We start from the raw sequence: 15,873 nt of genomic DNA, 5'->3' as shown, positions 1-15,873 counted from the left end.
AATACACTAGGAAATTGAACCAGGACTACACTACATTAAGAATACTGTTCCTTTCACCCAGTTTTGCCCTAACAATGCTATCACCCACATAAGAACTAACAGCTATTTTAAATTAGTTAGGAAGAAACTAAAATGAGTGAAAGGTCAGAAGCTCCATGAAGAAGGTATAAATCCCAATTCAGTGCCATTATTTTTTAAGTTCTAAAATTAAAAAAAAAAAAATCTAACAAAGTTAAAAGCCCAGTTATCTATTTTTTTATGTGCAATTAAGCAACCTAGTACTTATTCACTGGCAAATAATGCTTTGTATTTTTATATTTTGAACTCTGGATCATAGCTTGGAAGCTTGAAAATCCAATCTTCTTAAGAGACACTTCCTTTCATACACAGTATTTACCCACCTACCCCAACCCATCCCCCTGGGTAAAATGTGCCTGACCAGAGAACAAGGCTCCAGAAATATCTCCTCATTATTCTGCTGACCACACTCCTTTCTACAATAGTACCCCAGTGCAAAGAATTTTCCCACTCAGAGTTTGCCCTGCCCACTAAGTCCCACAGCTTAGAAATCTGAGTCAATCAGCCCCAAGTTGACTTTCCCAGCCTGCTAGGTCCCTTTTGTAAGTCCTTCCTCATGAGGACACTCAGCCCTGGAGTAGGACCTTCCAAGCTTAAAGTATCCAAAATACTGCCATTCCACAGTATGTAGATCATCCTGTACTATGTGCAAGCACAGCTCTTATTGGATGAGGAAAAGCCCGGAGAGGGGAGGAAGGAGAATCTGGATACCCCACAGGTTGTCTCTTCCCAAATACGCCATGGCATTTCTGCAGCCTAAGAGGTCTACACCCACATTTGATCTATCCGATCCCTGATCTACTTCTGTTTCCTCAGGGGAGTGGAAGGCGCCCTCGCCTCCTCTCGTCTTCTCTTATCTCCTCATCTCTTTGCAATCCATTTCTTTGATTTATAACTTTTAAATATTTAGAAACAAAGAATGTGGGCCTTTGTGTATTTTGGCCCTAGCTTCTGAAAAAATTGAGAAGCAGAGCTGGGCACACACCACAACTAAAACTTCAAACCAGCCTATTCTCATGAATGGGAGAGTTCAGTATGTGCATGGCAAATGAGTGAAACCTCAAGCACATGGGCTACACATGAAAATGTGCTCACCTAGAATGAAGCCAAATGCACAACTTACTTCGGTCAACTTTAATATGTTCTGCTACCCTAATGGTCACTGCGCAGTATCTCCAAGTTGTGCTACTGGTTACACTCTAAAAGTGTCTAGCAGGCCAGGCACAGTGGAGTGAGCACACCTTTAATCCCAATACTTTGGAGACACGGGCAGGCCCCTATCTGTGACTTTGAGATCAGCATTGTCTACATAGTGCAGCCAGGGCTACACAGAGAAACCCTGTTTCTAAGTGTGGGGGGGGGGGGGGGGGGGGATGGGACCACTAGTAGGCACATACATTCAAAAAAAACAGGAACCTCTCTCAATAGCATTGTTACATTGTGAGGGTCACTGCTGCTATAATCATTTTTTTAAAATAACATTAATTGCACTTGAAAGTTATCATCATTAGCTTTTGGGAATTCGTGGAAAGATTCTGAGCTGGAAGTAATTATAGTCAGGTAAATGGCATACTGTTATAAAAACCAGCAACTTAAACTTGGAATGATTTCCCTTGTACTGTTACAGTATCCTCAAATTAAAAAAAAAAAAAAAAAAAGATATACAAAGGGAGCTTATAGCTTCAAATAAACCTTCTTTATCTTAGTAATAAAGTTATCTTCTATCAATAAATGATCAATGAATTTCACCTCCAATATTAAATTGCAACATCCAACCTTGTGCTTACGGGACAGCATATAATCTTAATTGTTATTACCATGATTTGATTATGCTGCTGTTAATTGTAATGCCAATGTTTTTATTATAAATTAGGCTCTCCTGCCCCTCCCCAATAAACTGGAAGAGCTTTAATTAACATTCCAGTTTACTCATTCGAACACGTATTGAGTATCTAATAAGGGCTAAGCAAGTGTTAAGGCAAAGCTAAATGAAAACAGACTCTACAGAGACTATCAAGAGAAAATGCTGTGAGAACAGAGAAACGGTGGAGTCCTAGAGGGACAACAGAAGTCTCAGAACACACATGGCAGGACAGAGGCAAGAGCACACGGACAAACAAGCCACCAGGTGTGTCAGGGTGCAGCCACCAGGTGTGTGTGGTTGCGGTGCAGGCGGGCCATGTGACTAGAATATAGCAAGCAACGGAATGAAGTACAAGTGAGGTGGTAAGAATCTTCCAAACACGGTCTTTTCTTAGAACACAGGAGGGAGGAAGTTAAGGACACTAAGAATGTTGGGCATAAACTGAAAGGAAAAGTAGAAACAAGAACAGGAAGCCAGGCGGCTGCAGCTCTGCTTGACATGATTTCCAAGTGGAGTAGAGATGGGCTGAAGGACTCAGGAGGGCAACTTTTCTTCGTGGCAGAAGGAAAGTTTTCAGGATGTGAGGAGGGCCGAGAATGAGGCTGAGGCTCTTCCAAAGACTCTGCAAACCTACAAACCTGCTGATTCCTATAAAATTCTAAATGCTTTGAACTCGGGTTTCCAAAGGAGGATAACCTTTCGTTCTAGGAGGCTCAGCATCATCTAATAGTTTTCTAAGCATATCAGACGCCGCCATTGGAAATTTCACCCCACACCACAGAACTGATCTGAATTACCCCTTAGAACAGCCGCGGGTGGGCTCAACTTGCAGCTCTGTTATGTCTGAGATCCTCACCGGTACTGCCCGCCTAAGTGCCCATTAAGAGACCTGCATACCTTGATACCTGATACTAAAAACTATGAGATCAGGCTCCCAAAGTTATCCATCTATGTTAAACTTATCCCTCTCCCCTGCTAAGGGGACTCTGTGAGCATCTACGACCACCTCCCCACAAAGAAAGCAGTTGCTTAAAATTATGGGTGGGGAGCTGTGTATTAAAGAGATTGATGAGTTACTCTTACGGTACATAAACAGATTATTCAGACTTAGGGTCACACAAGCTGTGCAAGGTATCATAGTTTCTGGAAGTCACTTGAAAAGCTGGAAAATGTGGCTCCTAACTCATTTCTAATCACAAAGAAAAAACATAGCAATAAGGAAGGCCATGTATTTAAAGACAGACATCCATTTCAATAGGAATAAATCAAAAGGAAAACAGAACAGGAAATAGCACCATGATGTGTGCACTTTTGCAAAACAGTTAATAAAATCATTTTTGTGTTTACTGTTACAAGCATACATGATGTTAGCCATGAAAGTACTTAATTTCCTCATAGATGCTCTACCTGTGATGTCAGTAATGTTACCCATGAATGGTAGTTTTATATTAAAGAACAAATTTCAAGTCATGCTTCAGAAGCCAATGTTACATGTGTCAAGTCCACTCTGCCACAGGCAGATCTCTTGTCCTCTCTCCTGACTTGTTTTCTGTGAAATGAGGGTAATGCTATAGAATTATCATAGTGCTCCTGAGTGGAGTAATGGTTTTAATATACATAAAATGCCCAGGATGGTGGGAGATGCCTGAAACATGGACCTAAGTATCAATGCTAACTTATATTACTATATTGGTGGGTTCTCACACATTCAGCCTAGGAAAACAGATGGAGGCTGAGTCAGGAGATGTAAAATGATCACCCACATCTCTCAAGAGCAACTGACGTGTGCATTCCTCAAAAATGAAGTCCACAGATGGCCCCGATCACCAGAGCTTTCTTCCTTAAAAAACAAATCTCAATTCGCACATTTTGGATCTCTCTTAAACACAGAATGCCATAAAGCTCTGTATTATTTAATTCTCAAATGCTATCATTAAGATAAAATACAAGATGCCAAGTTAAATTTGAATTTCAAATAAATAGCAAGTAAACATTTAATATAAATATGATCAATTTAAAACCTGGAATACACAAACTAAAAACAAACAAACAAACAAACAAACAAACAAAAAACTATCCATTGTTTACTAGAAATTCAAGTTTGATTGAGTGTCCTGAACTTTTATTTGCTAACTTTATTCAGAACCAGGAAATCCAGAAAAACGTGCTAAATTGGCTAATCTTCATTTTAAAAAAAAGAAGATACAGAACCTGTTGGAGGTAAATAAGTATCTTAAGAAACAGGATGGCCAACAGGAGGGACATGGATTTTAGACTGAGACACTATGAGCTTCGAGTCATCATCCTCTGAGAATTTCTCATTGACTGACTTCCGACAAATTACTACATCATTCAATGTGACTCAGCTTGCTACTCTCCCCTTTCTGGACGCGGGATGGACGAAGAACCCTGTCCCTTGGTTCCTCATGCTATGTGGGCTGAGGGAATTGAAGTTTTCCATAATGAATATCAAAACCAAAGAACACAGCTTACCCCGCGCTAGCTAAGCAGAGCTGGACTTCCTCGCTATACTGACATCAAATACCCCACTGCTGTCCTCCTCACTGGCTCCCTTCTCCACTTCGATAGACACATTCATCACCAACAGCTGGCAAACACTTCAAAATTCCAAGAGCGTAATATGGAGCCAAAGGTCTTTGAAATTCAGACTGTGGTTTCATGTTTTTATTCTTTTTGAACTTAGCCACAGATGTATAAACAAATCTATTTCTAATTATTATGTGATACTAAATACAAAAAAAATGTATTTTCTTCATTTAAAAAATGGGCAAAATCCCATCACTCATTAAATCAATATTTTTTTCTAAAACACTATAAATGCACAAAGGAAAATTGTTTTCCAGTATGACTTGAGTGACTAGCTCTCCCTACTGTTTTGGAGTCAGACCACAAGGGGATTACTATCTAATGCTCATTTTACAAACTACTTCCCTGACAATATGCTGTTCAAGCTTCCATTCAGTATACCTTATCTTTTCTTTACACATGGTGATTTCATTGAAGGAAAATTAACTAAATATTTTGGCAGTTTAACTGGTGGAAAGTAAAGAATTAAGATTGTAGATATGAAGGTGCTGTAATTGTGTTCTAATCAGCTTATTAAATATAACATGAACATGTATCAATCAACTCATATTTAATTTCATGGTCTATGATTCAAAACTTTTCAAATCCATAACAGTACAGAGCTATCAGCATTTACCTAACAAACTCCTTTCCTATGTTGTGTTAATTCATGTAAACCATGTGAATGCTGTATAACACATCCCTGTGGCCTGGAAGAAGACTTAATTAGGAAAAAAGAAGATACTGCTTTTTTAAAATGTACCTTCTCTTACCTACTAATACTAACTCACCCCCAAAGGAAACAATTTGCACACACGTATTCATCTAGGTATGCATGTATATATAAACACCATCAATTCTTTGCTAAGGGACAAATACAGGACTCGTTTAAAAATCTATTTCAAATATTTCTATTCCCAACAGACATAAATCCACTGATGAAACAAACCAGTGAGTCAAAGCTTGTTTTAAATTGTTGCTGCAGAAATTGCAAACAACTTTCTATAAATCTCATTTAGAAAGTAAATTGCCTAATTGCACATTCATTTGGGAGTATTCTACAAAGATTTCCCATTACAGTCATATTTTGACTTAGAATACACATGCATATACTTTTCTGTTTTCTCACTATTAAGACAGTGATTTTTCATGATCTGAATGCTTTCATTTTTCACAGCATAATTTAGGTTATCAATATTCTATTTTAGTGAAAATAACTCAAAAAGTCAGTGGGTTCTTTTCTATACCATTTTGCTTCATGGTAAAAACTGCTTTAGGTTTAATAAGTCTGTTTCTGACCACTATTTTTAACTCAAGTGGATGAGGGCCTAAGGGTAAGGGTCATTAACATCTACTAAGACAAAAGATTCCACTATGGTTGCTAGGATACCAACAGACAGATTCATTTACTGCAGTCAGAAACAGTTTTTAGGAAGTCCTCTCACAAAACAGCATACTACAGCAGGAGCCATAAGGCAAGCAAACAGGGATCAAAGAAATCCCCTCCCTCAAAGAGCTTAATACTGCTTCTACAGTAAAAAGTGCAAAGGACATTTCCAAGTCACTGTTTCTTAGAGGAACAGAAACAAGGAGATGCCAGAGAAGATGGGAGTTGATGCAGAACAAGAGATAAGCAACAAGCCAAGTGTTTGACCCTGACCTAGAGAGTCAGTTATTATTGCGATGATTTGTAAGCAGAACTGAAAGGATGGGTGCTAGGTGTCAGCTGCTGGACTAGCTGTTCCTCAAAGGGCAGGCTGTAAAACAAAGCCCTAACCCTTGGTGAGCTTAAACTCAGTGAGCAGGCTCAGTACAAACTCTGTCCATTTCTACATGCATGTAGATGTGCAAGTGTGGGTATGAGTATGGTGTGCACCTGTGGTAAAGGAGTATGTGGATGGCTCGGAGAAGAGCTTACACGTTTACCCGTTATGGCATACCAGTACTAGGCTAAGAATAGGCAACCCTGAAGAGGAGACCAGTGTTCTTTGTCATTGTGTTTACTCAAGAGAGATTCCTGGATGCTCACTGCTTACATCACCTTGACAAGATGATAACACCTTTGCAGTGAGTGGCACCACCAACCTCTTTTAAGCATTAGCTGTTTGCAAAACACTCAGCACCCTGCCTAGTAAACCACGTCTTTTAATATTACAGTTGAGTGCTTAAGTTCCAGAGGAACTAGAAAAGGAGCTGGTGGGAACTGAGCAGAGAAGGAAGGAGAAATGGATAAAAAAGGCTTCAGGAAAAAAAAAAAAAAAAACCCTAAGAGAGGAAAGTGACGAGCTGTGTTCAGACCGTAAGTTGTACTTACATCACAGAAAGGCGTCATATGGAAGAGAACACCCAGTAAACTAGGAAAGAATGGAAGTATTTGAGGTGTGAGGGAAAAAAAATCCTTGAAAGTAACAGGTGAACTAGGTTCTTGAGAAAGGTAAGAAACACACACTTAGCAAAGTCCTTAAAAAAGAAAAGTGTTTAGAAATACAACCTCATGAAATACTGTACTAAATCCACTGGGCGTTCACCCTATGCTGTGGCTTCACCCCAGTAAGTATGCACATACACCAGTAGATACACACATCAAATCACGTGCTCCACTAAAATTATAGCAATTTCCCCTTACCTAGGGGCTGGGGGGATCACTGGCCTCAACAAATAAAAGCCTTCCTGTGAAATAACAGTAATTACAATAACAGCAGCTATTTTTCTGTCACGCAGGATTCCTTTACATTTTATCCTGGGAAGATACCATCATCCTAATTCTACCGGATAAAAACCTTATCCACAGAGGGATGAAATGACTTACCTAACGTCATCTTACTCTACTGGCCCAGGCTAGGGCGCAGACTCATCTACCAAAGCTCCCAAACCACTACTTACACTTCTCTGTGTTAAAGACTCAACTCTTCCAACGAACACTCTGCTTTTGTGAAGTGGAGTTGACAGGTATGAAAAGATTCTCTCATAAAGTATTTTTTAATGTTTTAGATTTCTTTTGCTTTATATGTATGAATGCTTTGCCTGCATGTCACATGCATACCTCATACCAGCTGACATCAGAAGAGGGTGAGGCATCTCCTGGGACTGGAATTACAATGGTTGTGAACCACCCTGTGGGTTCTGGAATTCAATCTGGGTCCTGTACAAGAATTATAAGTGCTCTTAACTTATCACTATCCAGCCCTCCCAGGCAATATTTCACCAGAAGCAGATAAAATAAACTACAGAACCCTGAAATGTTATGTCCCCCAAATCCTTCTTGTGTTTATCATTGTTTCCTGCTCTACAAAGTACTACCTGGTAATGGCACATAAATTGATAAAATGAGAATATGATATAAGAATACATCGCTGTGAAGTCAGAGGTGGGAGCTCTACCGGACCCTCATTTAGAGGACATGGGTTCTGGACAAGCTTGATAGAGCAATTAGGAAGAGCAGCTTTTACCTGGGTCATTATGGGAATGAGGCACCACAAACACTTGAAGGGGCTCATTGTCCCACTCATCAGCCTCATACTTAATGTCAAATCCTTGCTTCCAAACTCCACCATCTGGGTTATCAAAAGGAATCAGATCATAAACATCCAACATCTAAAAATAGGAAAGAGAAAAAGTTAAACTTTAACCACTGTTAATCTATACTTAAGGCTGGTCAATATTTGCTCAAAGATATTCTTTGCTTTTTTTTTTTTTTTTTAATCAATGTGCAATCAAACAAAAATAATTATGTAAAAAAAAAAAATGGAAAATTTTAAGGCCAAAAAACATTTGCTCATCATCCAAAGGCCTGAAAGGCTAATTGTGCTACATAACTACCCTGATAAATGAGCCCTCCCCATCTGCTTTGGATAAATATGATTCCATTCATTTATTGGAATTCCTCCTTCGCTTGCTTTTAGTGCCAGTGTGATTAACGGGAAAACAGAAACAAAAGATTTCTCTTGGAATTTGGTTATGAGCAAATATTTCAACATTTGCAAACGCGTACTCAATGTGGCTTCTTCATTTGGGGTGTTGGCTTCATAATCAGTCTGTTACCTTCTCAATCTGTATCTGGCTGAAAAACTCATGTGTATTTTCCTATCTGTCAAATGTTATATTTACCTTTTTATTCTAAAATACACATGGAATGAAATTTTTTAAAACCTAGATTTAACTTTTAAGCAGCCAAAGGTGTTTCTATAACCAGGTATCGTGGTATACACCTATAGTTCCAGCACAAAGCTGAGGCGGGAAGGTTGCCACACAGTGAGACCTCATTTCAAAAACCAAACAAATGTCTTCTAGCTTCCCAATGCATAATTCCTTGTAGATAATAATCCATTTGGACATAAAGGAAAAAACAGTATCCTACCCCAAACATAAACTTTTACTCTTATTCCTCATATTCTCTGTAATACTAAATGTACAACACAACCAAGAAATTTTAAATTGTTAAGATTCAACAGGCTACAAAAATTATATCTTAATAAATATGAAAACACCACAAAAAATAAGAATGTCAGAAAATTAAGTAACAGTGATCATGAAATATTTTAAAACATAACTATTGTTGTTGGTTGGTTTTGTTCTTTTACTCTTTGCCTCTTTTGGGGGCCACCACCCAGCCCCCAAGTAAATACACACAGAGACTTTTTCTTACTTATAAATGCCCTGCCTTAGCTTGGCTTGTTGCTAGTCAGCTTTTCTTAAATTATCCCATCTACCTTTTGCCTCTGGGCTTTTTCCTTTTCTTACTTCAGTATATCTTACTTTCACTCTTACTCCGTGGCTGGCTGTGTAGCTAAGTGGCTGGTGCCTAGCATCTTCCTCTCCTTATTCTCTTGCTCTTTTCTTCTTCCTTCTCCCACATTTCTCCTTCTATTTATTCTCTCTGCCTGCCTGCCTGGCCCGCCTATCCTTTCTCTTGCCTAACTATTGGCTGTTCAGTTCTTTATTAGACCATCAGGTGTTTTAGCTAAGCAAAGTAACACTGCTTCACAGAGTTAAGCAAATGCAACATAAAAGAGTGCAGCACATCTTTGCATCATTAAAGCAAACGTTCCACAGCATAAACACATGGAACACATCTTAAAATATTGTTCAAACTATCTCTTGCTATGGGACTCATGCCTTGAATGAATAAAACTGACTCCAAGAACAAGCCTGGCAGTCTGTGGTGCACAGCTGGGCAGAGGGAAGCATCTACAGGAACTGCTAGTCCTCTCTTCAGCCCTATAGTAAATGTCCTCCCTCCTCACCACAGGAGCAGGTACCCTGCAACTCCAATATAAGCAGCCCACGTTCAGACCAAACAAACAAACAACAACAACAGTAACAAAAGGGCTTGCCCTTGCCATTCCCCTACCACAATGGACAAAGGTGGGCCTAAGAAGCACGCAGGAAGAAGCAAAATGAAGCCAAGCCCCAAGGAAATAGATCACCTGGAAAGCACAGAACTCTGATCCCATCTGGATCTGCCCATGCGCTAACTAATGAGGGTAAATACAGGTACAGGGCCTGTCCAGCTACACGGCCTCCAGCTTGTAAGCTTGCAGCTTGGCCTGTGAGCCATGGCCTCAAGATCATATCACGTTCTACACCCTTCCAAGAATTGGTGGAAAGTGTCTCCTCTAAAGTCAGGCTAAAGGCCATCTAATTGCACACAACTTTTAAAACATTCACCCTTTAGGATCCTCCTATGGAGTTCACACTCCTGGTCCAAGGGACAAGGTTTAACATGCCCTCCTCTGCTAACTTGCATTTAATTATAGATTTTATCGAAGTTATCCATGGCATTATCAAACCAACATATAATTAATACAAAAATAAAGATACTTTATACACAAAGGCCAAAACACTCTGTGTTTCCATGACAAACTTCCAGAGTGTATCTCAAGTCAAAAGACCACATTGTGAGTGCTTGTAGCCCTGTGTAGAGGGCACTCACGGTGGTGGAAAGCACAGCTCTAGAACATTCCATGCCCTACCATAGGTTCTTACCTCCAAATATCTACTCTGATGTTGTGCAGAGCAACAATGGAATACAACTTGTTTTCTCCAAAAGAAGGTAAAAGTACCACTTAGGCAAAACAAAACCTCTAAAGATTTTCCCACCACTCCAGAAGATAAAGCCGGTAAAGCTGGCAAAATGGCAGTGTTCAGAAGAAAACAGACAGAATCATGGGAATAGTGAATGATCATCACTAACCAAGAAAAATCATGGTGGGAAAAGGGAAATCATGGCAACAGGAGAAACTGGAGCCCGGAGCTTAAAAACTTACAGAATAAGAACAGACACAAGAGTAAATCTGAAACCACAAAGGGCCGCTGGATACCAGCCACTCTCCACTACCTGCACATCTGCACGCTGAGTTCCGCTCTGGGAGGCAAACACACAGTCTTTGGGGTCAGCCTGAAGGGCTGACTGTGAGGAGAGGCGTGCTGAGCCTTGGCTGCCGTTGCCTGGGGGACCTTTCGGACCATCATCCACAGACTCGCTCAGGTTGATGACAGAGTCTCTGATATTTGAGATGATCTCATTGTTTTCCGCCAGCAAGCGCTCCAAATGGTCTATCTTCTCTTGCAATATCGAAAGCTGGCCCTGAAATGAAAGAAAGAGGGAGCCATATGAACCCCAACTGTGGCACTGCTGAGGCGCACAGAGGGCAGCCACCCACCCTTCCCACTTGTCCGTGCGCTTCCGGAAGCACAACAGAGGGGCAGCTGGCACTGAAATGCCATTCTGTGGCATAAAACCTTTCCGTAGCCACCAACCTTATCTAATCATGCTTTTTCTTTCTCGAACTCACAGAGATCCACCTGCCTCAGCCTCCCGAGTGCTGGGATTAAAGGCATGCGCCACCATCGCCCCGGCTCCTAATGTTTTTAAAGTACAAGAGAATAACCAAGATATTTGAGGATTGTTTCCTACTCCCCCAAAATCCAGGCCTAAGTGGTCTGTGGGTCTCCAGAATCACTAGTGCTGACACATGTTATACTCCAAATCGAGATTTTAAATTAAAGCAAAATGGACTGCAGTTAATTTGCCGGGTCAAAAAAAAAAAACACGGAAACTGAACAAAAATACTCCACCTCAGCCTGTTAACAAATACTGGACAATGCAAAGAAAAAAATCACCTCATCAACTCTAACTGCCATAGACACAAGCATGCCCGAATGCGTCATTGAGAGTGCTTTTATTTCTCTGTGTGACATTCAGGGCGTGTTGTCGTTGTTAATTGATCCCCACTTTTAGAGGTTTGCCATCCTAATAACCTTGTTTTACAGAACGCCGCAGCTAATGGCAGGAAGAGCAGTCTCTGACTTGTTCAACCCTGTGTGCTCAGTTCCACATACGGGAAAGAAAGATATGCATGCATTTGTCACGTTTCTAAACAGCAGTTCTGAACTAAAAGCCCAGGGTCGGGCATAATGCCGACAGTGGGATGGCAAAAATACTTAAGATATATACTGATGACTTTGAATATATAAGACGACATTATAAGCAACACACACACACCAACACACATATGCACACGCCTGCATACCAGGTCCCAAAAAGCTCATCTTAGGGTTTAAAAAAATAATTATCACCAGGAGGTGATATCACCTTTAATCCCAGCACTTGGAAAGCAGAGGGAAGTGGATCTCTGTGAGTTCGAGGCCAGCCTGGTCTACAGAGGGAGGGAGATCCAGGAAAGGCACAAAGCTACACAGAGAAACCCTGTCTCGAAAACAATAACAAAAATTATCTGCATGGTGAACAATTAAGTTCCATTATCAGGAAGGAAAAAAGGAAAAAAGAAAGAAAAAAAAACACCTAAGTGTTCCAAAGATCATCACAGGGTAGATCCAATCATGGATTAGACTTCAGCCACTAAAAATTAAAAAAAGAAAAAACGTTTCTTAATTTTAATTTTTATTATGTGCCTGAGTGTTTTGCCTGTGTGTGCCAAGTGCTTTTAGAGGCCAGAGATGGCATCAGATCCCCTAGAATTGAAGTTATAGACAGTTGTGACCTGTCATGTATGTGCTAGGAATTGAATGCAGGTCCTCTCTCTGGAAAAGCAACCAGCGTTCTCAAACACTGGGCCATCTCTTCACCCTAACAACAACAACAAAAAAAAAAAATTAATAGAAATATAAGGATGGTTATTTCCAGGAAAGTATCAAAATAGTGTTATAAAAAGCAATAATACCCAGGGTGTGCCACCAAGCTTGGTGAACCAACCCAATCCCCAGGACCCAAAGGGCAGAAGGAGAAAATTCAACTCCTGGGACTTGTTCTCTGACTTACACAAGCACACAAATAAATACAGTATTAAAAAAAACAGTAGAGAGAGGAGGCAGAGGCAGGAGGATATCTGTGACTTCAAGGTGATTTTGGTCTACCTAGTAAATTCTAGACCAGCAAGAGCTACAAAGTAAGATCCTATCTAAAGAAATAAGGAATGAAGAGACATTATACGAAGCTGAGACTTATAAAGGTGTGATTTTTTTTTTGCCTCAATATGCAGCACATGCAGGATGAAAAGCTGGTGCACTGGTTGTGGTGTGGCATGCCTCTAGCTCCAGTGTTGGGAAGAACAGATGCAGAATTATAGTTATCTGATACTATGGGTTTGAACATAGAGTGGGAGACTAAAGAACCAGGTCCATTCTACAAGTCAGAAAGCTATGTGATGTTTCCAATAAGATGAACGCTCAGAAGCCAATCCCAAAAACAGTAAAAAATGCTTAGGAGTCAAATGCATGGCATCTCCGTCCATACCTTCCTAAGCATTGTGTGGAGCAAATGAAGACATTTCTTCATGCATTATCGCAGTACAACAGACTGGAGCTGTTTCCTCAATTGCTGTGACTCATCCTGCTGAGCTCCAGGGTTGAAAACAATCATCCCTCCAATGGGGCCTTCTCACCCCAGAGGTCACAGTCAAGCAAGTTCTCTTCCTGTGCAGAATCAGAACTTCAGATTTGCCTCACACAGCTCCCTAAAATGAAGCTTTCGTGTTCTCTCAGAGCTTTTAAAGATACTATGTGTGGGTGCCAGATTTTAAGAAATCCTTCCAAAGCTACCTGTGCTAGGCGATGGAGTCGCTTTGGATCCTTGTACACAGCAAAGCTGCCTGTAGCTTAACAAGCACAATGAGAAAGAAAAAGAGCAGCCTTGGGAAAGCTCTTGCTGTGAGGCCTTGCTCCCAAACCTGCATATTACCCAATGTAAACATTACCACAGATGTTTCCAGAAGAGGGAAGCCAACAGACATTACAGAGGCCTTTCACTTTCATTGTAACTCTAAAGATACAATTAATGACCAGTGCCCAGGATTGGATATTGAATTAAGTACATGCAGAAAAGTATGGCCTGAGGCTATATCAGCATTAATGGTCTAATGAAAACCAGTTTTAAAGTATATTACGCACTGGAATAAAGTCTCCCTCCAAATAGCCAAAATCCTTAACATATATACCTCACGAGCAAATTCCATCCACGTGGATGAGGGAGTGGCATGACCTTAAAGGGATGTACTCACAGTGTGCATTAAAGAAATAGAAATGATAGATAATGTTTCAATTATGCTGACAGGTCAAAGAATACGGATAGTAATATTGAAAATGACAGTTTTCTGTAGGGCAAGAAAATCACTTGTGAGAAAAGCACATTCTCCTTTGATTTGCTAATCAGTTCTATAGGGAGGCATCTTCAGTGCTGAACTGCCGAGGAGCAGGGAAGAAGGTCATGTTTGATTTTCTCTGCTAGTGGTGAGAGAAAAGCTGAGGGAAAAAAATCACACATATCAAAGACATAGGACAGCGATAATTTGGAGTCTACAACAAGGTAGACCAGTAGACCAGAATCAGTGCCCACTCAATCCTATGAACAAAAGCAACGACTGTACCCACAGCTGAATCTGAACATACTAAGTCATGATCTGCCCCAGGAAGGACACTAGCTGCTGAAGACTGGTTATTGTGACCACTCAAGCACAGCTGATTGTATGCCTCCTTCCTTCAGTTACATCTAGAAAGACGGCTCTTTCTCTCTACCACCCCAAAAGGCCGATATTCAGAGGCCATGGCCCTTCTGACTTCTTCCACCTCTGTCAGCTGCTCAGAGGTTTCCTCTTGGTGCAGCTGCACCAGCTCCCCTTCCAAAGCAACCCGTTCCCAGTGGTGCAGCTGTCCTCCACCACCAAGTTACACACACACACACACACACACACACACACACACACACACACAAACACACACACACACACACACGAAGCAGCCAGTCCCATACGACTACGGAATAACACAGTCTAGTTTTTGAACTTTAAGTATTTATTTTTATGTGTATGGGTGGAAGAGGGTGTCAGATCCCCTGGAACTGGAGGTAGAGACAGTTGAGTCACCATGTGGGTGCTGGGAAAAGGACCTAGGTCCTCTAGAAGAACAGCCAGTGCACTTAACTGATGAGCTGTCTGTCCAGTCCCACTAACCTACCTTTTTAAAGTCAGCCACACCCCTATGCTTCCCTTAACTATGAGAGATGGCTGACTGGGATGTCACTGAACTAGGCTGCAGGATCTTGAAAAGGGATAGAGTGCAACCATCATCGGTGCTGGGCCCCTTGCTTGTGCTAATCGGTGCTGGCCCCCCTCACTTCTTCTGTTAACAGGAGAAATCCAGGCAACGCAGCCCTGTATAGCATTAGATCTAGAAGGCATTTCTAGAGAACCTTGGGCCAGTGGACTGAGTGGGGAAGATCAGGACCAGCATCATCTGTCACCAAGGGCTTGTCTGAGGCAAAAATGCAGTCTGGCCACATTCTTGCTTTGCCTTCTAGACAACTCCAGGTTCTTTAAGCCTCTTATCTCAACTCTCTGCCACAGAATCCAAGCTCCCAGCCTGTGTGTGACACCGAGCGCTTCCCAGGGCCAGGGCCTGTGGACTTGAGGGAGCCAGACAATGAGTTTTTCTGTGGCTCTGTCATCTGCAGACAGCTCAGGCTTCATGGACACGTGGGGATTATCAAGGCCTGTGCTCATCGCTCCTTTCGCCTTATGAACCTCAGCTCACTTGCAGGTCCACTGCGTCCATTCCTGTCCATCTCACTAAATTGGTCACATAAATTCCCCAGGTGCACATACTTCCAGCCTGATGGAAAGCATGCTGGGACCTTATCATCCCCAGGAACACACACACAGCCGAGCACCCTTCATCCTGAAAACTGCCGTCACTAATTTGATTTGCCGTACAGTGTGCCCTTGGCTTTCTTCCTGTGGCCTACTAATCAGTGTCCTTTGCTGGCTCCTCTCCGTGACCTCCAAATGTCAGCCTCCAGGTTAGCTCCTGAGCCTGTTACCTCTCCACACTGT

At 41.4% G+C, this 15,873-nt stretch overlaps 1 protein-coding gene across 1 annotated transcript in view; it reads right to left on the bottom strand.

Moving 5' to 3' along the window:
* The window catches only part of Man2a1 (mannosidase alpha class 2A member 1), a 160,520-nt gene that overhangs the window by 124,209 nt on the left and 20,438 nt on the right, over positions 1-15,873 (bottom strand). The window contains exons 2-3 of the mRNA XM_036173695.1: positions 10,866-11,114; positions 7,978-8,122 (exon numbers count right to left, since the gene is read on the bottom strand). Of these exons, the coding sequence (XP_036029588.1) occupies positions 7,978-8,122; positions 10,866-11,114 (394 nt within the window). The remainder of the gene's footprint in view (positions 1-7,977; positions 8,123-10,865; positions 11,115-15,873) is intronic.

The sequence above is a fragment of the Onychomys torridus genome, chromosome 23 (genome assembly GCF_903995425.1).
Source record: "Onychomys torridus chromosome 23, mOncTor1.1, whole genome shotgun sequence".
NCBI classification, from domain to species: Eukaryota; Metazoa; Chordata; class Mammalia; order Rodentia; family Cricetidae; genus Onychomys; species Onychomys torridus.
This window is presented reverse-complemented; position numbering and strand designations above follow the sequence as displayed.